The following is a 23,014-nucleotide window of genomic DNA, read 5'->3' as shown; positions in this document are numbered from 1 at the left end:
CACTAGAGGAAATCAGCACCTGATGATCTGGTGTGAAGACAGTACTACATAAATCCATCATGTATTCACCTGATAGGAAGTTGGCGTTAGACAAATCCTTTGCTTACTGACCTGTCGTGAAGATGGAGCAATGTCTCTGACTTTTTGTGCTATTTTAGCCAGGATATGAGTTAGCTTGGTCTGTTTGTCAAACTCCTCCCTCATGCCCTTTCCAACACAGCACAGCAAAGCCCCAAGAAGGTGCTGGTATCGGGCACTGAAGTGAGAGTCATTTAACGCATCCTTCAATAACCTGAGAATCAAGAAGAAATAAAGCTTAAAACTACTCAAGCAGACAGCCGGCAACACTGCAGTTTTTTGCTATTACTTGAAGACTGAGGACAACCCAAGAGAGAGGTTTCTTTAGGACGATGAAGGACATAACAGAGTAGAAGAGCAGATATTTCCACTTGCAGCAAAGAACAGCAACATAAAGAGCAAAAATAGAAGACAGTCACTATTGAATCCAGTTGCAAATTCAGAGGAACCTCTTTTACCAGAGAAATGGTAGAATGCGCAACTCCTCACCACTGATATTGATATATTAAGGGGAAGCTAGGGAGAAAGGAATGAGAGGGTTGATGAGTTAAAGTATAGTCAGGTATGAGGTGGCTCTGTGGAGTACAAACGTTTGCAAGAACCTGTCGAGCAGAGAGTACAGTAAATACTTTGTACCCGAGTAACAATTCTGAATTAATAAATATTCCTTCCAGGGTGTCATCAAGGAGATTTCTTAATTACATTGTATCCAATTCCCTCCTTGTTCCTACCCATTCTGATTCCAACCCACAAAGTTATCAGGCATTCACGCCTTGCTCCAGTAGTTGTGGATCTGACTGGACCTCAAAAGGGGGAAAATGTAAACAAATTTTACACCACCAACTTATTTCTTCCAGCCTCCACTGAGAAAGGAACAATTTACAGCAGCTATTCTGTCCCCAGTTTAACTGCTCCATTTATAGTCTTTATTTAAATAAGAAAGTAAACTGCTAAGTGGAGGGAATATGGCCATCTTCACTGGATACCCTATCTGGATGAGAGGCCAATACCTCACTGTTAGGAAATGGAGGTACATGAAGTCGTTCCATCTAATACTGGCACACCACCTAATTTTTCTTTTATTTTCCTGTACATTGCATGTCCTGTCTTGTTTGGAGTTTGTGCTGTGATTTACCAAGCATTAGTCACTATTGAGAATTGCAACTTGTGGGATGACAGAGGGTTGGGAAAGAGAAAACAAGTGTAATTTATGGCTTGACAGCTCTTGATCCTGATAGTAACTTACAGCATCTCCAACTTTTTAGTGTCATTAGTTCTTCAGACCACTCTACACCAACGTGACCTCTCTGTTTACTCTGAGGGTGTATACTCCATAATGTCACCACAGAGATTAACAGAAGGGTGGGAACTGCCTGATAATGCATTCAATAGACATGACGGCAAGCCTAGACTGTTAGTCACACGCTATTTGCAACAGTCAGCACTGGAAGTTCAGTTTTCCCAGGGTGGCTGTTGTATTTAAGCAAGCTACTGTTACTTTGCAACATCATCAATTTTACATCAGCAATCTACACTGACAGACCTAAGTATAGATTTACTAAAACATCCAAATGTGCTTCATAGTCGTGTTGGCAAACAAATTTGACACCAAAATACACAAGGAAAGATGACAGAAAGCTTGGTCAAAGAGGTAGCTTTTAAGAGCATCTTAAAGCTGGAAAGAGAAGTGAAGAGATTCTGGCACACCTAGAGCTGAGAGTCTCAGCAGCTGAAGGTACGGTGACCATTGGTGGAGCAATTAACATCAGGGCTAGAGATGGAGAAGTGCAGGTAATGAGCAGCGCTGAGGTTACAAAGATATGGAGCGGCAATGTCATAGAAGGATTTGAAAATATGCACACAGATCCTAAAGACTTAACTTGAAGCCAGTGTAGGACAGTGATGGGAAACCAGAACTTATTTAGGACACAGGCTGCAGATTTTGGATGATCTCAACTTTACCGGCAGACCACGGTGGCACAGTGGTTAGCACTGCTGCCTCACAGCGCCAGAGACCCGGGTTCAATTCCCGACTCAGGCGACTGACTGTGTGGAGTTTGCACGTTCTCCCCGTGTCTGCGTGGGTTTCCTCCGGGTGCTCCGGTTTCCTCCCACAGTCCAAAGATGTGCGGGTCAGGTGAATTGGCCATGCTAAATTGCCCGTAGTGTTAGGTAAGGGGTAAATGTAGGGGTATGGGTGGGTTTCGCTTCGGCGGGTCGGTGTGGACTTGTTGGGCCGAAGGGCCTGTTTCCACACTGTAAGTCTAATCTAATCTAAGAACCACTAAGGTTAGTTATGCTCTCTGTTAGGTAGCTTGTAGAAGTAACTCTAATTTATAAGCAATGGGCCACTGAAAGAGCATTTCCTTTCAAGACCTTTTCTGAATGTTCTGAATGTTCCAATGCTACGACTAACAACAGCAGAGAATTCTCTTCGGCAAATAGGAGTAAGAAATAAAGTAACTAGTTATCCGGCAGAATGGCTGCCTGTTTACATTCAAAGGGAGACATGGCACATCACACAGTAAATAATACATTTTGACATACCTCATTTATACTTCATTTATACAAGAACATAACAACCAGGAATAAGAGGCGGCAATTCAGCCTCTCGAGCCTGCTCCACTATTTGATACAATAATGGCTGTTCTCACCTCAACCTCAGCTGCACTTTGCTGTCTGGTCTCCATAATCTTCCAACCAATTATTAATTAGAAATCAGTCTACCTCCTTATTAAACAATGTCCCAACACCTCCTGAGACTGGTCGTAGATTCACAACCCTTTGAGATAAGTAATTTCTCATCTCTGCTTTGATTCTGCTACTCCTCATCCAGAAACTACAAACTCTCATTCTAGACCACACCATGAGAGAAAATATCCTTTCCACATTTGCTTTGTCAATCCCTTTCAACATCTTATTTTCGTCATTTTCATCACCTCACCTCTGTTTAGTGAGCCTCCTCTGAACTGCCTCCAATACAACTGTATCGTCCTCAAGTATGGGGACCAGAATAGTATGCAATGCTCCAGAGGCGATTTCACCATACATTGTGCCCTTAATGACCTCAGAAAAATCCTAAAACACTTAAAATCCAATGAAGTGTTTTAAAATTGTAGCTACTGTTTGAAGATAGAAATGTAACAACTAATTTCAACATAACAAGCTCCCAGAAGCAATGAGATAATGAGCAACCTACCTCACTCATGCCGTTTGAGGGACTAATATTGACTAGATTATTAAACAGAAAGCTTCTAGTCTCTTTCAAGCAGTGCTGCGGTATTGTATACATCCACTTAGTCATGGAGCATAGAGTCGCAGAGATGTGCAGCACAGAAACAGACCCTTCGGTTCAACTCGTCCATGCCAACCAGATATCCTAAAATTATCTAGTCCCATTTGCCAACACTTGGCCCAAATGCCTCTAAGCCATTCCTGTTCATATACCCATCCAGGTGCCTTTTAAATGTTGTAGTTGCACTAAACTGCACCACTTCCTCTGGTGGCTCATTCCATACATATTCCACCCTTTGCGTGAAAAAATGAGGATAGTTGGAGTGTTGGTTTCAGATGTGACACCATATAAATCTAATAGTTATTTTAAACTTCACAAGGACTCAGTATACCACATAAACATGAGGCAATCTGTCACTACAATCTGCATGCAGTGGAATAACATGAATAGCACTTTGCACTGAACTCTGCACACAGTAATACATTAGATTACACTGGAATTTGATTTTATTTAGGGTTCCTTCCGAGGTTCAAGACCTGCTTTAAATGCAGGAACTCAGCAATCTAATCATGATACTTAAAATAATAAAGAATCCCAACTGGCTTCATTTCTATGACTGTCAACGGACACATTGTCAATATTCCCAGTCTATCAATCTGGATGCAAAAGAAAACCCAGCAAAGGATGTTTAAACTCTGGAACACTGACAAAGCCCATTAATTCAGTGCTCTTAAAAATCTGTCATAAAAAAGCAATTGATCAACTCCTCTTGTTCTAACTTATGAAAAATAGATTATTTCTACTTTTGGTTTCCATTATTTGTAGAATATTCTTCATGCACGAGTTGAGTGTGTAGTGCTGGAAAAGCAGTGGGGGTCAGGCAGCATCTGAGGAGCAAGAGAATTGACGTTTCGGGCATAAGCCCTTCATCAGGATTCTCCAGCTCCTTGGATGCTGCCTGACCTGCTGTGTTTTTCCAGCACCACACTCCCGATTCTGTCCAGCATCTGCAGTTCTGACGCTTGAGTCAGGATGAAACCTGGTGAAACAAATATGTCAACCTGTAGTCTCTTAACAAGCTCTGAAATGAAGACTCAACACAAATCAAATGAGGGGGTCGTGCCTTTAAGGGAATGATGTTCAAGTATTTGTCTTTAGTGGCCACATAAACTAAAGGTTGGAAGCCTCAACAGCACTGCTCAAGTTTGAATCTTGATATTTTAAACAGTTGCTGCTAACAAATCTTGTATTTATCCTTTCAACGAAGCAACGGCATTAAGATTATTAGCCTTAATAAATTTGTGTTTTTTAAAGGAGTAAAGTAGCACATTAATTAAAGTACTGGAAAAATAGGTCAAAAGATGGATTAATGATCCAGAGACAGGAACTCAAATCCCATCTGGCCAGCTGGGGGAATTTAATTTAAGTTATTTAAATAAATCTTTAGTCTTTGTAATCATGAAATGGTTCGATGGCTGTGACAATCCATCTGGCTCAGAGACATGCCTGGCTGACATATGACTCCAGCCATATCGTTGACTCTTAACTGAAGTGGCCTAGCAAGCCACTCAGTTGCTGGGGTCAGCCAACAAACATGAGCATTTCCAGCAAATTCCTAATTTCCCATAAATGGGAGAAAAAACAAAATCACCAAGACCACAAAATTCCAATGGAACAAAACACCAAATAGATTAGATTAGATTCCCTACGGTATGGAAACAAGCCCTTCGGCCCAACAAGTTCACACTGACCCTCCGAAGAGCAATCCACCCAGACCCATTCCCCTGCATTCAACCCTGACTAATGCACCTAACACTATGGGCAATTTCCCATGGCCAATTCACCCAACCTGCACATCTTTGGACTGAGAGAGGAAAGCGGAGCACATGGAGGAAACCCACGCAGACACGGGGAGAATATGCAAACTCCACACAGACAGTCACCAAGGCTGGATTCGAGCCTGGGTCCCTGGCACCGTGAAGCAGCAGAGCTAACCACTGAACCACTTTGCCGCCCAAATAATATGAACACAGTTAGAATAGAGTTTGCTAAGTTTTCACATGCTAGGTTTTCAAGGTTTGGTGGTCAGGTGCAATCTACACATATCCTTCAGACATATCATCTTTAAAAAGCCTGATCCTGGAATATACTTATAACATTCAACACTTAACCACGTCTTAACTTTCCAAATTATGATTCAGATTGTGGCCAAAAGTGGTTTCATTCTTCCTAGAAAGCTCTTGGTATTCCAGTGTACTTCATTTCAGTGTTTCAGAAATGCTTCAATTATCTGCATTTCTTATTGTCAGACACGTGTTGTGTTGATGTTCTCTAAAGTACATAATTAATACACAGTTCCACTTTATGTGCAGTGTCTTGAACAAAAACTGAAAATACATAGCAAGAACAGGTAGCTCTAACAACCTTTTGCCTTACTGTGATACATTAAGACATTTCTTGCAAGAAGGGAACTGGACACAATACTCCAGCAAAACTGACGTGGCCTGGGTTTGGTCTTAATGTTTCCATCTCATTGTCCAAGCTTCCTGCTGACTTACGAGAGTCCAAACCATTCTGAATATTTACAAGCTGCTGATTTTCTTCTTGCTGACAGCTTGGCAATCGACAGCTCACAGCCGTGGGGTAATCATGGTCATTAACACCTGGCACACAGATGGTAGTGCCAGCTGCTCAAGGAATCCAAAGAGGAAGTACATAGCAAAGGGGGCAAAACGTTCCGGCTGCACCCCAGCCAAACAAATAACATAATGCCAATCAGGGACAAAAATAATGTGACATTCCATTTGGTTCATTCGGAGTGTGGTTACATGGTGATCACTGGAAATTCAAGGATAGGTTGCCTCATTAAACCTACAGCTACAATATTAACATTTAGCACATCAAAGGAATCCTACTTTGAACACAGCCAAACTCCAGACTGGCTCAGAATGCATTCACGTGTTCAATCCAATCTGACACACTGAGCAGAGCTGTAAGAGTTGTAATTTTTCAGTCTCACATGCTGAGCAACGTCTTCCTTGTCCTCTGGTGCAGATTTAAAGGAGTACTGGGAGGAATTTCTGGGGTTTATACCTCAGAAAACTGCCCTGATGTGTTTCCACCTCCAGCCAACCTGCTTAACTGAGTGCCTATTTTTAGGCTGATTGGGCTTGGCACTACCCGCTGAGATGAGGGGCCTGGAAGAGACTTGCTGGTACTGTTCTGAGGGGAACCTGCAAAGCCCTCCAACATTAACCGCACATGAGCTGCACTGCAGTGGGCCAAAGATGTTGGCCATACTGTAGAAACATTTCCCCTCCATAACGGTGATGCCACAGCTTTGGTCATTGTTCATCTTCTTAAAATTAGCATATCTTCAAAGGGCTTAAGCCTTCCTTTATTCCTCGTTCAGTGGGGCTGTCCATCTTCTAAGGCGTAGGATCACTGATTTTGCGTGCAATCTCAGGGAGCCAATCATCATCCATTAAGTGGACCCAGTGCACTTTCTTAATCAATCGACTCCAGAATGACCTTGTGAGTAGCCTCCACTGACAGGCAGACCAAGGTCAAGGCCAAGAAATAATTCAGACTTGCAATCATAAACATAATGCAGAAGGTTCCACCTACAGGGACCAAGACATGTGAAGCATATATTGTGGGCAGGCGGTGGCCCAATGGTATTATCGCTTTACTGTTAATACAGAGACCCCGATAACATTCTGGGTACTAGGTTCAAACCCTGCCACTGCAGATGGTGGAATTTGAATTCAACGAGTATCTGGAATTAAGAATCTAATATTCACCATAAATCCACTGTCAGGAAAAACCCATTTGGGTCAGTAACGTCCTTTAAGGAAGGAAACTGCATCCTTTTCTAGTCTGGGCATCATGCAACTCCAGACCCACGGAACTGTGGTTGACTCTTAACTGCCCTCTAAGCAGTTAGGGATGGGCAATAAATGCTGCCTAGCCAGTGGTGCCCTCATCCCATGAATAAATGAAGAAAGAAATGTAGCTCACATGGCAAATCAGTTATCACTATAATCAAGGAAGACCAGTTTCTGAAGCCACAGCTGCCTCACATCAATCATCCCGGGCATTTATGCTGGGCTTTGGCAAGATACCACATTCGATTCACAGTTGCTTGTGAGCACAGAGCAATGCTTTCAAGATTTACTGCATGTGAACAGAGACTGGTGCATTAATTCCAAAATCACCCCTTTCTCCATCTATCACATTACAAATGCTATATAAAGAAAATACGCCTTTTAATGTTTTAGTTTAAAATAGAACATGGAATAAAAGCATTCAATTTAATATTTTTACAATTTAATCACTGACTGGGACAATATCGTCCTCAAAATGGTATATTTGTAATTAGTGAATGAAGCAGCAAAAGAACTGGGCAGCGCGGTGGCACAGTGGTTAGCACTGCAGCCTTACAGCTCCAGAGACCCGGGTTCAATTCCCGCCTCATTCTCCCCATGTTTCCTCCGGGTGCTCTGGTTTCCTCCCACTGTCCAAAGATGTGCAGGTTAGGTGAATTGGCCATGCTAAATTGCCCATTGTGTTAGGTGAAGGGGTAAATGTACGGAAATGAGTCTGGGTGGGTTGTTCTTTGGAGGGTCGGTGTGGACTTGTTGGGACAAAGGGTCTGCTGCAGATGCTGTAAATCGGAGACAAAAGCAGAAATTGCTGGAAAGCTCACCAAGTCTGTGGAAAGAAATCAGAGTAAAGTTTTTGGATCGAGTTGTCACTCAACCCTAAAGGTTAACTCTGATCTCTCACCACAGATGCCGCCAGACCTGCTGCATCTTTAAATATTGAAGCAGTTCAAGTTAATATATACAGCAAGCTCCAGATAATATCCAGTATTGTGTTGAGAAGTAGTCAGTAACAGCCACACCATACAAATGCTAGGCAATGACAATCTTCAACAAGAGAGATCTGAACATCTCTTTGTGATATACAATAACATTAGTATCAATAAATCCTACATCAATAACATTCTGGCAATTAGCATCAATCAGATATTACTGAACCATCCATTTAAATACTGCGGCTTCAAGAGCAGATCAGCTGCCAGGAATTCTGAAGCAATTAACTCCCCAACGCATTCCCAGCATCCACAAAGCAGTGTCACTTTCCTGAACCAAGGAGCTCAAAATGTTCAGAATGAAACAGTCTCATCTAATCAGCATCCCGTCTACTAACTTAAACATTCAGTCCCTCCATCATCAATGCACAGTGGTAGCACGGTCTATCATCTGCAAGATGTAGTAAATCCAGTCACAAATGCTCCTTTGATACCGCCTTCTAAACCTACGATCTCTAGCACTTAGACTGACAAGGGCAGCAGATGCCTGGGAACATCAACACCTCAAGTTCCCTTCCCAAAAATAAAAAGACCCTGGCTTGGAGCTCTATGACTATTTTTTCATTGCCATTGGATCAAATTCCTCAAACTCTCTTATTAATAAAACTGGGTCTTCCACACAATGCAATGATTCAAGAAAGCAGGTCAAGGGCAATTATAGATGGACAACAAATGTTGGCCACGCTAATGATGTTCGGGAAGAGATTAGCAATATGCACCAGCTGTTTTCAGCAGACAGCATCAGGTTCTTTGCATCTTTTAGCTTTACAGACATTAGTGCCCCCTACAATGCCTCAAAACAGATTATCAACTCTTCAATTGCCAGCCCATGAGAATTAACTTTGCAATCTTCATCTGATGTCTATTCATTAAGACCTTTCTGCTGATTATATTGGAGAGGAGGTGGAACAATGTGAATAAGGCTCTTATTAATGGGATCAGTCCTTTTCACACCCTTTTACCTGTTGAGTTTCCTTCCCATGGTCAGGGCAACGCCAGTTGACTACAGTTGAAAACAGAATAATTACAATGCAGGCAGATAGCCTCCTTAAAAGGTTTCAATGCAAAATTTATCTCCTGCGAGTGGAATGGTTGACTGATTCCATTAAAACCAGAACTGGGCAGTTTAGTTCCTGTCTCAAATGTTTCGTCTTTAACCTCTAAACAAATCAAATCCAATCACTTTTGCAGGTTAAAATTACTACGGGGCTCGATATTTTCATTAATGCTCCAAAGTGGCATAGCTTGACAGAACAGTTTGCTTTATGTACCAGTAAAAATAATGGGCGATTTTCACATCGCAGATTGCTCTCCGCATCAGAAACCTCACCAGGGGGCTGTCCAAGTAACATTCAAACTTCAAGGCCTGCAAGATAAAAACAAAAGCATAGGTCACATCAATGTAAATCACTCAATCTAGGGCACTGCCTCTCTGAAGCTAGATCATCCTGACTGCAATGAAGGCCCATCTAGAGTCAGAGATGTACAGCACGGAAACAGACCCTTCGGCCCAACCCTTCCATGCCGACCAGATATCCTACATTAATCTAGTCCCATTTGCCAGCATTTATCCCATTTCCCTCTAAATACTTCCTAATCATATACCCATCCAGATGCTTTTTAAATGTTATAATTGTACCAGCCACCATCACTTCCTCTGGCAGCTCATTCTATACATGCACCACCTTCTACTTGAAAAGGTTGCCCCTTAGGTCCCTTTTTAATCTTTCCCCTCTCACTTTAAAGCTGTGCCTTCTAGTTCTGAACTCCCCCACACTGGGGAAAATACCTCATCTATTTAAACTACCCATGCTGCTCATGATTTTATAACCCTCTATAAGGTCACCCTTCAGCCTCTGACATTCTAGGGAAAATAGCCTCAGCCTGTTCAGCCTCTCCCTATGGCTCAAACCCTCCAACCCTGGCAACATTCTTATAAATCTTTTCTGAACACTTCCTCATTGTCTTAAATGTAGACTGAAGAAACATTCAGCTCTTATGTGGCCAGTTGTGGTTGGGCAGACAAGCCAAAGTCTGCTTACCATATGAAATTTATCTGTGTTCCTTTTTTTCAAAGAATGACTGATTTTCTTTGTTTGCTATAATTCTTGCAGTCAGGTCTGATTTTGGTGTCTCAATGTGACAAGGAAGTGTTTAAACTAAAGGTACAAACCTAACTGCAGCAAGCTATTATCCAGCTGGAAATTTCCATAATAGCATCTTTCAGGTAAACAGGAACATTAGGTGATGAAGATGAAGAATCACAAAATGAATTTGATTAGTGATTAATTAATATTAAAATGGTGCACTTTGGTAAGAGAGTGTAACTACAATGTGCCAGTTTACAAAGGCACCCCCATTTCCAATGTGAATACAGGAATTTATAATGGAAGTAAAATGAAAGATCAGAAGATGGCATTTTCTGCAAACACTGGGCCAACAGTGCTGCTTCACCTGAAGATTCCACTTGGTCTTAATTCATCATTTGCTATTCAAGCCCCTCAATCCTGCAGTGCCACAGAACATTGATCAAATAGACAAAAAGTTAATTTCAGGTTGTGAGGTCATACAATACTCACTTGTACTAATTGAGGTAGGAAGTCCACCAGTTCTGATGTGGACATTGTTTCCATCCAATGCACTGCAGTGCGGCGCAGCTCCTGATCAGGAAATCTGAATAAAAACAAAGAGCTAGTATTATGAGTAGGAAAAATCATCATCATGTACATATGACATTGGCTTAGCCATCAGTACTTGTTATACAAATGTGGCCTGAATCCTTTTGACATACATGATTAAAAGGGTGATCTCACTAGAGTGTTTCAAATGATTTAAAGTTTTCAAAGACAAACCGGGGGTGATAGCAAGAAATATACTTTCTCACACAAAGAGTTGTGTAAATCTGGAAGCCTACACCCCCCCCAACACCAGGAGAAGTGGAAAGGTTAATTGAAAGTAGGTAAGTAGAGATTCATAGATTTGTCTTTTGCCAATGGTAATAAGGAAATTGGAATCAAAACAGCGAGATAAATTTAAATTATAGATCAGCCATGACCTACTTAAAAAGCAGAACAGGCTCAGGGAGTAGAATGGCTTCACCCTATTTCTAACTCTTATTTCAAAGACTGCCAGTACCTGAACACCACCTGCTAATATTAAAAATCTCTCTCTCTCTTTATTACTACTGCTGAATGTGCAGAAGGATTGCTGCTTTATCCTTATGTTTATCTGCTCACCTATTATCTCCCGTATGTTTTTCATGGCATCCTTCATTGGGAGCTGAAAATGTGTTGCTGGAAAAGCGCAGCAGGTCAGGCAACATCCAAGGAACAGGAGATTCGACGTTTCGGGCATAAGCCCTTCTTCAGGAACGTCGAATGCCCGAAACGTCGAATCTCCTGTTCCTTGAATGCTGCCTGACCTGCTGTGCCTTTCCAGCAACACATTTTCAGCTCTGATCTCCAGCATCTGCAGACCTCACTTTATCCTTCATTGGGACAATTCCATAGGAATTTTCTTGTTCCTTGAACAAGGCCCTTTATTCTGTGTGGGAGTTGGCAAGCCTTTGACAATTGTACAGTTCTCAGTCTTGCTTGATGTGGTCATTATCCAAAAATCATACAAAAGTTCATTTTCACCGGAAGTGACTGGACACTGGAATCCCAGGTTCATTTTTCTCTTCCTTGTTATTGCCTCTTGTTTTGACAACCAGCTAACAGCACAAATGGAGTGTCAAATCTGACACTTTATGCAGTTGCACATTTCTGTCAGACAAAAATTGACAATGAACCACAGCAGGAGATGTTAGAGACCCAGATAGACACCTGGTGACTATGGCAAGGACTGAATGGCATCACAGGTTCTAAAAAGAGGCAAGATAGCAGATGGTGAGACATCCCTCCCAATGCCTTCTCTACTCATTTCGAGCAGAATTTTAGCGGAGAGGTAACACCAATTCAGAGAAGTCCTTACGAACCTATCCCACAGTCACTGCATTGGACTCATATGAATCCAAGAAAAGCGATAGGACTAGACAGAGTGCCAGGCCATGCACGCAGAGATGCGCAAATCAACTGGCAGAGGTTTTCTTGGACATCTTCAACCTCTCCCTGGAGTAGGCCACTGCCCCTGCCTGTTTTAAGAGGGCCAGCATCATCCTGTGCCTAAGGTGGCTATGCAGCATGTCTCAATGACGACTGCCCAGTGGCCCTAACTTCAGTGGTCATGAAGTGCTTTGGAAGGCTGGTCATAGAATTGATCAACTCCAGCATACCCACTACTCTCGACCCACCCTAATTTGCCTATCGGACCAACAGATCCACGTCAGATGCCTTATCGCTTGCCCTTCACTCCTCCCTAAAACATCTTGACACCAAGAACAGCTACGTAAGAATCCTACTCATTGACTACAGTTCAGCCTTCAACACTATTATCCCCACGAGACTGATTACTAAACTTAGTGACTTCGCACTAAGTCCCACTCTCTGCAACTGGATCCTCAGTTTCCTGATCCACAGGCCACTATCAGTGAAGATTGTGGACAATATTTTATCCTCACTAACACTCAACGCTGGACCCCCCCAGGGGTGCGTTCTCAGCCCTCTATTGTACTCACTGCGTCATCAAATACCAGGCTAATGCCATTTACAAGTTTACTGATGACACCACCATAGTCGGTCGAATCTCAGATGGCGATGAAACAGACTAAAGATGGGAGGTGGAAGACCTGGAAAAATGGTGCTCTGAAAAGAACCTAGCTCTCAATGCCAGCAAAACCAAGGACTTATTATTGACTTTCGGTGAGACGTTACTCATGTCCCCCTACACATTAATAGCACAGAGGTGGAACGAGTGGAGAGTGTCAAGTTCCTGGGAGTGGTCATCCACAACAAGCTTTCTTGGACTCTTCATGTGGACGCACTGGTTACAAAGGCCCAACAACGTCTCTTCTTCCTCAGGCAGCTGAGGAAATTTGGCATAACGGTGAATTTGGCCAACTTCTATAGGTGCGCCATCGAGAACATTCTGTCTGGATGTATCAGTCCCTGGTATGGCAACTGTACCATTCAAGATTGGAGACTGTTACAGAGAGTGGTGAATTCAGCCCGGACAATCACAAAGGCCAACCTCACATCTCTATGATTCATCTACCAGGCCCGCTGTCAAGGAAAGGCCTCCAGCATTCTCAAAGATCCATCCCACCCTGGCAATGTTTTTCTACAGCCTCTATCATTGGGAACAAGGTACAGAAGTCTGAACACGCACCAGCCGGTTTTGCAACAGTTTCTACCCTACTGCTGTTAGAATACTAAATGGACTCACCAACTCTTAACATTCACCTGTACCTGTTTTTTTGTTTTTGCCGCTGTTTATCTATGCTACTTAACTCTGATCTGCTTGTATTGCTCACAAGACAAAGTTTTTCACTATGCCTCAGTACACGTGACAATATATTAAATTCAACTCAATTCAGAACAGGTGACTTAAAGGCTTGCTCAAGGACATAGGTTTTAAGAATCATGAAGAGGTGGGGAGATTCAGGGAAGGAATTCCAGAGCTCAGGAACCTCTGTAGACACCATACTTTGAAGGAAATAGGACACAAACAAGGCCACAACTGGACAGGGGTTCTGAGGAAGGAGGTAAAAAACAATGACTGCAGATGCTGGAAACCAGATTCTGGATTAGTGGCATTGGAAGAGCACAGCAGTTCAGGCAGCATCCAAAGGGCAGCAAAATCAATGTTTTGGGCAAAAGCCCTTCATCAGGAATGAAGGGTTTTTGCCCGAAACGTCGATTTTGCTGCACTTTGGATGCTGCCTGAACTGCTGTGCTCTTCCAGCACCACTAATCCAGGGGTTCTGAGGAAGTCACTGAACCCAAATATCAACTCTGATTTCTCTCCACCTATCTGCCAGACCCACTGAGGCTTTCCAGCAATTTTGGTTTTTGGTTCAGAATTGGAGAAATGGAATGTACTCAAAGGATTTGAATACCAAAGGAGATTCCACAGATAGAAGGGCCGAAATTATGCGTCCCCCACTCATTAGACAACATGATAGTAGGTGTTCCTCTTCAAAAGATTAAAAATTGCTTATGTCCATTTATTGCTGGTTAGTTATTTCATTAGCATTCGTTGTTGTGGAGTTTATCAATGTACTCTGTTATTCACAACATCTGTGGTGAATGTTAAATGTGAAGTACACAAGCATGTACACATAAATGGTTGTTGAAATAAACCATTAAATGGGTCAGTTTAATGTATTACGTGTGGCTTAAATATCAGTAGACTTGCCTTTGAATTGCAAGATACTGAGTTCAAGATCCACTCCTGCATTTGAGCACCATCAATAATGAAACTAAGTGCAAAACTGAGGGAGGGCTGCACTGCCAAAGAGGCAGGCTTTCAGATGTGACATTAAATAGAGGCCCTAAATCCCCTCACAGGTGGATGCAACAACATTTAGAACTGTAGTGGTGTTATTTCAAGTGCTGTGGCCATAATTCATTCCTCAATCACATGGACAGATTATCTGGTTGTTATCACATGGCTGCATGTGGGAGCATGCTGCGCACAACCACCAGCCACAAGTGTTACATCACAAAAAGAATGACTCATCAGAAATGCTTCACTGGATATGAAGTAGCAGAAAGTGAGGACTGCAGATGCTGGAGATCAGAGTCAAAAAATGTCATTCTGGAAAAGCACAGCTGGTCAGGGAGCATCCGCAGAGCAGGAGAGTTGACGTTTCAAGTATAAGCTCTTCATCAGGATTCCTGATGCTTATGCTCAAAACGTCGACTCTCCTGCTCTGTGGATGCTGCCTGATCGGCTGTGTTTATCCAGCACCATACTTTTTGACTTGGATATGAAGTAGTCTGGGATATCTGACGATTCTGACTTTGCTTTACAAATGAAAGTCTTTTTCCTTCCCTCCACCTCCCCAGTTTCGGAATAACAGAGGTAGATGGTCCAAATGGTCACTGCCAGATTACTTTTTAAATACAGTTAACTGGCCATGAAGCTGTGGGGCACAAACTGTCATCTGTTCAAATTTATGCTGCTGTAACACTTACGTAGCATGAAGAAGACCCAAAGCATCCAGATGGCTGAGACAATTCCATTGCTTGAGGAGGGTGTAGATATCAGGCAGGCAGGCCCACTCCCAGCTGGGGGCGCTGGCAAGCACCAGAGGCAGGCAGCTGCATTCTGTGTGACAGTAATATCGCTTCTCCCACAGCAACTTTTTGTCTACTTCTGTCAGCCTGCAATGGGTGGAGGAGGATGGGGCCAAGAGAAATGGAGGGTGGTAATCTGTCAGCAGCAGACACCAAAGACATAACAATATCACTGCACATAACCATCTGGCTGCAGATGTCCTTAGAGTAACCAGAGAATGGAAGCAACACCGGAGACCTTTCAGCTGTATATCCTTAATGAAGGTCAGACTTGTTGCTGGAAAGTTCAAAAACAGGAAACTGTAGGGCACTAATCTGAATCCATGTGGAAGGTTACACCAAAGGACAGATTACCAGCAATCAAAGCAAGGGCTTACACCAGCACTGGGAATATTAATGGACCCAAATCTAATTATAGCAAATGGTTTCCTAGAAGTCAGCATGAAGTCCATTTGAATTGAACAAGTTCCATTCTATATAAAGGAAATGAACTCATCTTTCCTTCGTTATAAAGTTAAATGAATTTATTCTTGCAACCCACCTCTCTATTAATGTTAACTCCTCACCCGGAGATACAATACGCCAGGGGCCTACTTGTACCATACAACTGCAGTAACTCTTCCTGCCTCAGGTCTGCGTAGTAAGGCAGCACTATGACCAAAGCAATCTGCAAAGGACAGAGAGTCAAGGTATACAGCACAGAAACAGACCCTTCGGTCCAACATGTCCATGACGCCCAGATATTCTAACCTAATCTATTGCCATTTGCCAGCACCTAGCCCATATCCCTTCGAATCCTTCCTATTCATGTACCCAGCCAGATGCCTTTTAAATGCTGCAGTGGTACCAGCCTCCACCACTATCTCTGGCAGCTCATTCCATACACGCACCACCCTCTGCATGAAAACATTGACACTTAGGTCCCTTTTACATCTTTTCCCCTCACCCTAAACCTATTCCTCCTCATTCTGGAGGCCCCCCACCCCAGGAAAAGACCTTGTCTGTTTATCCTATCCCTGCCCTTCATGATTTTATAAATCTCTATAAGGTCACCCCTCAGCCTCCGATGTTCCAGGGAAAACAGCTCCAGCCTATTCAATCTCTCCCTATAGCTCAAATCCTCCAAACTTCTTGTTCAAGAGAATTGAAGAAACAGGTCTTTAACTCAGAATGTTACACCATGGTACATTACCCTTGGTATGATAAAATATATTTTTAATGGAAAAGACTTAAGTTGGCTCTACAAATCTTCACATAAATTTGGACCATGGTAATTTTGACAAAAGTAATTTTCAGTTGTCTATTGCAAGCCAGCTGTTCCATGTCTCTGGTTTCACTAGCCCTTCCAATTGCAACTGCAACTTTCAAGCTGTGCTAAATACTTTCCTTTCATAATCATCATAACTGTGGCATCATTGCAGCTTCTCATCATTGCTAGACAAGAGGCGCTGAACTACAGGAACTATTTGAGCATTGTCAACCCAATTGACAATTGGGCGGCACGGTGGCACAGTGGTTAGCACTGCTGCCTCACAGCGCCTGTAGACCCGGGTTCAATTCCCGACTCAGGCGACTGTGTGGAGTTTGCACGTTCTCCCCGTGTCTGCGTGGGTTTCCTCCGGGTGCTCCGGTTTCCTCCCACAGTCCAAAGATGTGCGGGTCAGGTGAATTGGCCAAGCTAAATTGCCCGTAGTGTTAGGTAAGGGGTAAATGTAGGGGTATGGGTGGGTTGCGCTTCGGCGGGTCGGTGTGGACTTGTTGGGCCGGAGGGCCTGTTTCCACACTGCAAGTCTAATCTAATCAAAAAAAGTGATCAATTACCACTACATTAATCCCAGTGTTGCAAAGGAATATGGAAAACAAAAGCACAATTTCTCCAGTCTTGGACATGCCCCTTCCTTTACCTCATGGCATTACCTTTCACCATATGCTGTCCACCAGCAGTTGATCATTGCCATTTGCAGAATTATGCCTGGGGAGGGGAACTTAGGGTGACTGCAATCAGAAGTCAGATTGGGGGAATCCAAACAACTTTCAACTGGTGTCAGAGACAATGATCAAAAGCACCTACCCTGACTGATTTAATCAAAATCTCCTCATCTTCACTCTGATCTGGGGGTGGATGCTGGGAGCAGTATTAAGGTCCTTGCTTTCACTCTGTCTGAGATAACCCAATTCTGAGGATCAAACCCCAAGGCGTCCCCATTATTTATAGATCAGCATGAGCATTTTTAAATTGGATTTATTAAGGCTCCTTAGTTGTTGCTTAAACTACAACATGTTCTTCTGTAATGTACTTTGGGAGTGCAAAATGCTTCATAATAGTATAGAAAAAACAGAAACAACAAGCAGCGAAAGGACACATTAAGGCAGGTGACCAAAAACCTGGTCAACGAAGTGGGTTTAAGGAGAATCTTAAAAACAGGAGAGGTAGAAAGACAGCGAGGTTTATGGGTGGAGTTCCAGAGTTTAGGGCCTTAGCAGATGAAAGCACAGGAAGGAACACTGGAAACAACAAAAATCAAAAATGCGGAGCAGATCTGAATGAGGAGCACATAGAGACGTATGGCTGTGCATGTTAAAAGTGATATAACAAGAACAAAGAGCAATTCGGCCCTTTGAGGCCCACTCCACCATTAAATATGATCATGGCCTCAACTCCACTTACCTGCCTGTTCTCTATAACCCTTCAACCATGAAAAATCTGCCTCCCCACTACTTAAATTTACTTAATGAGCGAGCATTCACTGTACTTTTGAATAACGAGAGGAGCACAGGGGAATAGCTTCAAATGATGGAAAACCAATAATTTACAGAAGACAGTATTCTTTCACCTCATGGCTTTTCCGTGGTTGAATTTCTCTGTCATTCTCGCTTTGATAATTCACATTCGTTTCCTTGAATTTAGCAATCACAAATCATACTATTTTGCTGAGTTTCCCTAAAGGCTTTTTCCACTAACCCTTAGGAGGATGTTTCAGTTAATACAGGATTAGCATTACATGAAACATGAACTTATATAGCTTACAGCACCTTGCAGCAGCTAACACATCAGAAGCACCACAACAAGAAACACCGTGCCCAGTGCCCACACTCTCAACCCGACTAGAAGAGAGAATTGAGGGACTGAAGTGGGGAATAGCCACCTGTGAAATCTAAGGAGGGAATTTTATTTTTGTTAAATTTTAAGGTAGTATTGTGTTTACAGATACTAAGTACCCAAAGGTTGAAAGTTCAAATCTCAGAATAGCAAGTTGCAAATTTGAATGAAATGAATTCTAGAGAGTAGAAAACAAAACAAAATTGCTATATTGCCATTAAAATCTACACCTCAAAAGGAAGAGTACTTGACAGTCCAGCTCTCTGATATGCCCATAGCTCCAATTGTAATTATTCGCATCTTAATGCCCTCAGATGTGGTCAGGACAACTTGAAATGGTTAACAAAATGCAGCTTAGCTAAAATCACGCACATCCCAAGGACACATTTAAACAAAAATTATTTTTATTTTCAACTTCAAAAAGATGAAATAAATCAAGTTGTTTGTGATGCTCTCAGGAGACGGAAGGACTTTTCTGTCCTTCAGGATGAAAGGAAAGAGAAATGTGGCCACTAGAGTTAAAGCAAAATTCACAGGCACTTGTCAATTAAGCTGTCTCTCCCCGAGTCCAGTTAAATGGCTGTATTGATGCTGGCCTGAGTGATTGCGAGGAGGTACGGGAGGGTGGGGGGGTGATGGGGTTGCAGCTGGCCTACCAGTGAAGCTGCATAAACAGGAGGGGTCAGGGATGATAGAGAAAGCAAAAAATATACAGGATTTTAATTAACCAATTACGTGCACATGCATCATAAACTAACGGCACAGATATAAACTAAAATGCCACATGTAGATGGTTATGACACTACGTCTCTTGCTCTAATCACTATCATCGTTGCGGTCAACTCTGCTTTTTTCCTTTTTAAAATCTCACATTCTTCTTTGTTGAAAGGAAGCTTCTCTGTCAGGTCCCTGCAATGCTGCAGCTGAGACCAAAATCACCCACACTAGGTGGCAGCCTATTCCACAAATAAGTCAACAACTCTTCAGTATCAAGACAATATATCTTCATTTACCCTGCATTTACGTCAGGTACAGTCCTCTGCTTTGTTACAGTTGTGTATTTTGAAATCCTGGTCTTCCTAATATCAGTTGCAAAGATACCTACAGTAAAATTGTTTGAAAGCACTGCAAAAAAGATTATTTCCAGCAATCCCCACCCCTTCTACTTTCTTCATACCAAGCATATGCATTGGCTAGAATGGAGCTCCAGTAAATACTGCTATTTTACGCAAAGTCACCATAAGGTATGTATTACCTGCCTGGGGCATTGTGAGAAAATTATACCAATTGGCACCTATGAACATTTGATATGACTCTAACGTTGCTAAGTGACCTATGCTTTTCCCCATTTTCCCGCATTACAACAGGGAATACCCTTCAAACGTACAGCTGTAAAGTGCTATATAATGTTATCGACGATGCTATCAAAATGCAAGTTTTTCAATCCTTCACAGGTTCACTTTACAATTTGGCGTTTAATGTATGAAGAGAACCAGGTGGGGACCATGGAGAGGAACCCAGCTGGTGAGCAGTGAGCTGGACAACTCAAAGGCTCACGTGTCTGTTTCTTCATTGTGAGCCCTTGGCCCTGTTTGTCAGCAGTTATTGGATTACACTCTTTTCCTGGCATATTATAGGCTGATCTAATTACAGCCCACAGGGTGAGTGCACAGACATCTGATCCCATCTCCTGTTTTAGTGACTTCCCTTAGCCATTTGATCTCTACAAAATGATGAAGGATTTAGTGCATAATTGCAGACTGTTGCCAACTAAGATTTTTACAGCTACCTAATGGTTAACAATTGCAGAAACCTATTCCACCAATTCACACACTAAAGCCATTTACCCCAGGTTTCGTGATTCTTAGGAAATCTGGACAACGCCAAAAGTAATTTACATCAGTAACCTAGTGTGTGCCGTCATCAGCCCCTCATTCATGCAGAATATTTAATAAGTAGAGATGCCAATGACTCTCCTATGACTGCTCAGTAATGTAATTCCCACACAAAAACAGAAGGGAGAAGGACATGAATTAGCTAACCATGCTATTAACAGAAATGTACGGAGGTTACAACATGGAAATAGGCCATCTGACCCAACTATCCCATATCAGCCTTTAAATTCTGTCTGTAAGTTAGCTCACTGAGCTGGAAGGTTTGTTTTCAGACATTTCATTTCCATGACTGGGAAATATCATCAGTGAGAGTCTCTGGTGAAGTGCTGGTAGTATGTCCCACCTCTCTATTTATAGGTCTTGGTTTCTTAAGGTAGGTGATGTCATTACCAGTTTTTTTTTTAAGAAAAAGGGACGATAGATAGGATCCAAGTCGATGGGTTTATTGATGGAGTTCTGGTTAGAATGCCATGACCCTAAGAATTCTCATGCATGTCTCTGTTTTGCCTGTCCTAGATGTGTGTGATGTCCCAATCAAAGTGGTGTCCTTCTTTGTACATATGGAAACTAGAGAGAGTGGGTCGTATCTTTTGGTGACCTGTTGGTGTTTATGTATCGTGGTGGAAAATTTCCTGCTAGTTTGTCCGATGTAGTTTTTTTTTTAAAAACAGTTCTTGCATGGTATCTTGTAAATGATGTTAGTTTTGCTGGTGGTATAATGGATCCTTTAGGTTCATTAGTCACTGTTTAAGTGTGTTGGTAGGTTTGTGGGCTACCATGATACAAAGTGGTCTGAGTTGTCTGGAAGTCATTTCTGATATGTCTTTGATGTAAGGTAATGTGGCTACAGTTTTTGGTTGTGTTTGGGTTTGTTTCTGAGGAATCGGGGGATTATGTCTATTGGGTACCCGTTTTTCTTGAAAATGTTGTATAGGTTTTTTTTCTGCTTTTTGTAGTTCTTGGGTGCTGCAGTGTGATGTAGCTCATTGAAATGCAGCTCTGTTTGTGTGTGTTGGGGTGATTGCAAAATAAATTCATGAACAATCAGTGTTCCCAAGGTTCCTCAGCAAGTATGGGTGCAGTCAGTAACTATAAAGATAAGGAATCTTTATTCCTTTGAATGAGAAGTTGAAAAAATTCAGAATCCAACTTAGTTGGGATAAGGCATGAAGGGATATCTAATGAAGCACTGAAATCAAGAATGGAATCTTCAGAACAATTTCAGATATTAGCTGACCTGTGCATTTATAAAATTTTCTATGTCCATCCAAAGTTTGGATGATATGAATAGATCACAAACGAACAAGGCAAGGGGAGGAACTGAAAACATCTGTACTACAGAGAGGAATTGGACACCAATATGAAGGAAGGGGAGAAGAGGGGATAACAATTTTCAGGAAAGGGAATATGTATTAAACATAAGGGTGGCACAGTGGCTCAGTGGTTAGCACTGCAGCCTCACAACACCAGGGTCCCAGGTTCAATTCTAGCCTCAGGTGATTGTGCAAACTCCACACAGACATTCGCCCAGTGTCTGCTTGGGTTTCCACCGGGTGCTCCGGTTTCCTCCCACAGTCCAAAGATGTGCAGACTAGGTGAATTAGCTAAGCTAAATTACCCCACGGTGTTAGGTGCATTAGTCAGAGGGAAATGGGTCTGGGTGGGTTACTCTTCAGAGGGCCGATGTGGACTGGTTGGGCCGAAGGGCCCGTTTCCATGCTGTAGGGAATCTAATATCCATAACGATTTTTCTGAACAGTCAGGAAGTGAAACAAAGAAGAAAAATAAAAAAGACCAAATTTCAGTGTCAGCAAAGAGTTAAAACTTGACCTCAACTGTTTAAACCTGACAATTCCTGCTTTTCTGGAAGGCATACATTAGGCTCTGTGCAGAAGTCCTTTCATGTCATTTTTAATAGATTCATTCATCCATAGAATGACTGAGTGGGTCTGTTCTCATTCAGATGAAGCAAATTTGAAAACAATTTTTTGTATGGTTCTTCAGGCTGGGTCATGCCATGTCTGCAAGAGAGAAGTGACCAGCTTTTGACTAGGGCAGAGAATTTCTTCTAGACTTTGATCTTAGGATGTGAACACTTCACATATGGATAGCATTTATTGCCTATCCCAAATTGTCCTCAAGAAGGTGGTGGTGAGCTATCTTGTTGAACCATTGCAGTCCATGGGGTGTGTAGTTACATGCATAATGACTCCTATTGCTGTTTATACAACTGAGTAGATTGCTGTGTTATTTCAGACAGCAATCGAGTTCAATATTATTGTGGGTCTGGAGTCACACATAGATGAGGATGGCTAATTTCGCCCGTCACATTAGGGAACCAGATTTTTTTTTTGCAGAAATCTGGTAATGTCATTCAATTATTATAGAGATTAGAAATTTATTCCAGATTAATTAATTAAACGTATATGTCCCCATCTGTGATGGTAGGATTTGAACTCATGCCTTCAGAGATTAATGCAGGCTGTGGGACCAGAAATGTTACCTCAATGCTACAGTTGTTTATTGCTGTAAAGAAGGCAAGTGTCTTTATGGACATGCCTTTGTCCATGTGATCTCACAGACAGGTTTTGACCTTCTGAGACAAGGGGAGCTGTGAGCAATTTGTTTTGTGCCCCTAGATCTTATATTGCT

At 42.3% G+C, this 23,014-nt stretch overlaps 1 protein-coding gene across 2 annotated transcripts in view; it reads right to left on the bottom strand.

Moving 5' to 3' along the window:
* pik3c2b (phosphatidylinositol-4-phosphate 3-kinase, catalytic subunit type 2 beta) overlaps positions 1 to 23,014 on the bottom strand; it is a 172,155-nt gene that overhangs the window by 34,560 nt on the left and 114,581 nt on the right. For both annotated transcript variants that reach the window (XM_060845331.1, XM_060845330.1), the window contains 4 exons: positions 15,266 to 15,454; positions 10,769 to 10,862; positions 9,461 to 9,555; positions 112 to 292 (listed from right to left, as the gene is read on the bottom strand). In XM_060845331.1, the coding sequence (XP_060701314.1) occupies positions 112 to 292; positions 9,461 to 9,555; positions 10,769 to 10,862; positions 15,266 to 15,454 (559 nt within the window). The remainder of the gene's footprint in view (positions 1 to 111; positions 293 to 9,460; positions 9,556 to 10,768; positions 10,863 to 15,265; positions 15,455 to 23,014) is intronic.

Source organism: Hemiscyllium ocellatum, chromosome 26, assembly GCF_020745735.1.
Source record: "Hemiscyllium ocellatum isolate sHemOce1 chromosome 26, sHemOce1.pat.X.cur, whole genome shotgun sequence".
In the NCBI taxonomy this organism is placed as follows: Eukaryota; Metazoa; Chordata; class Chondrichthyes; order Orectolobiformes; family Hemiscylliidae; genus Hemiscyllium; species Hemiscyllium ocellatum.
This window is presented reverse-complemented; position numbering and strand designations above follow the sequence as displayed.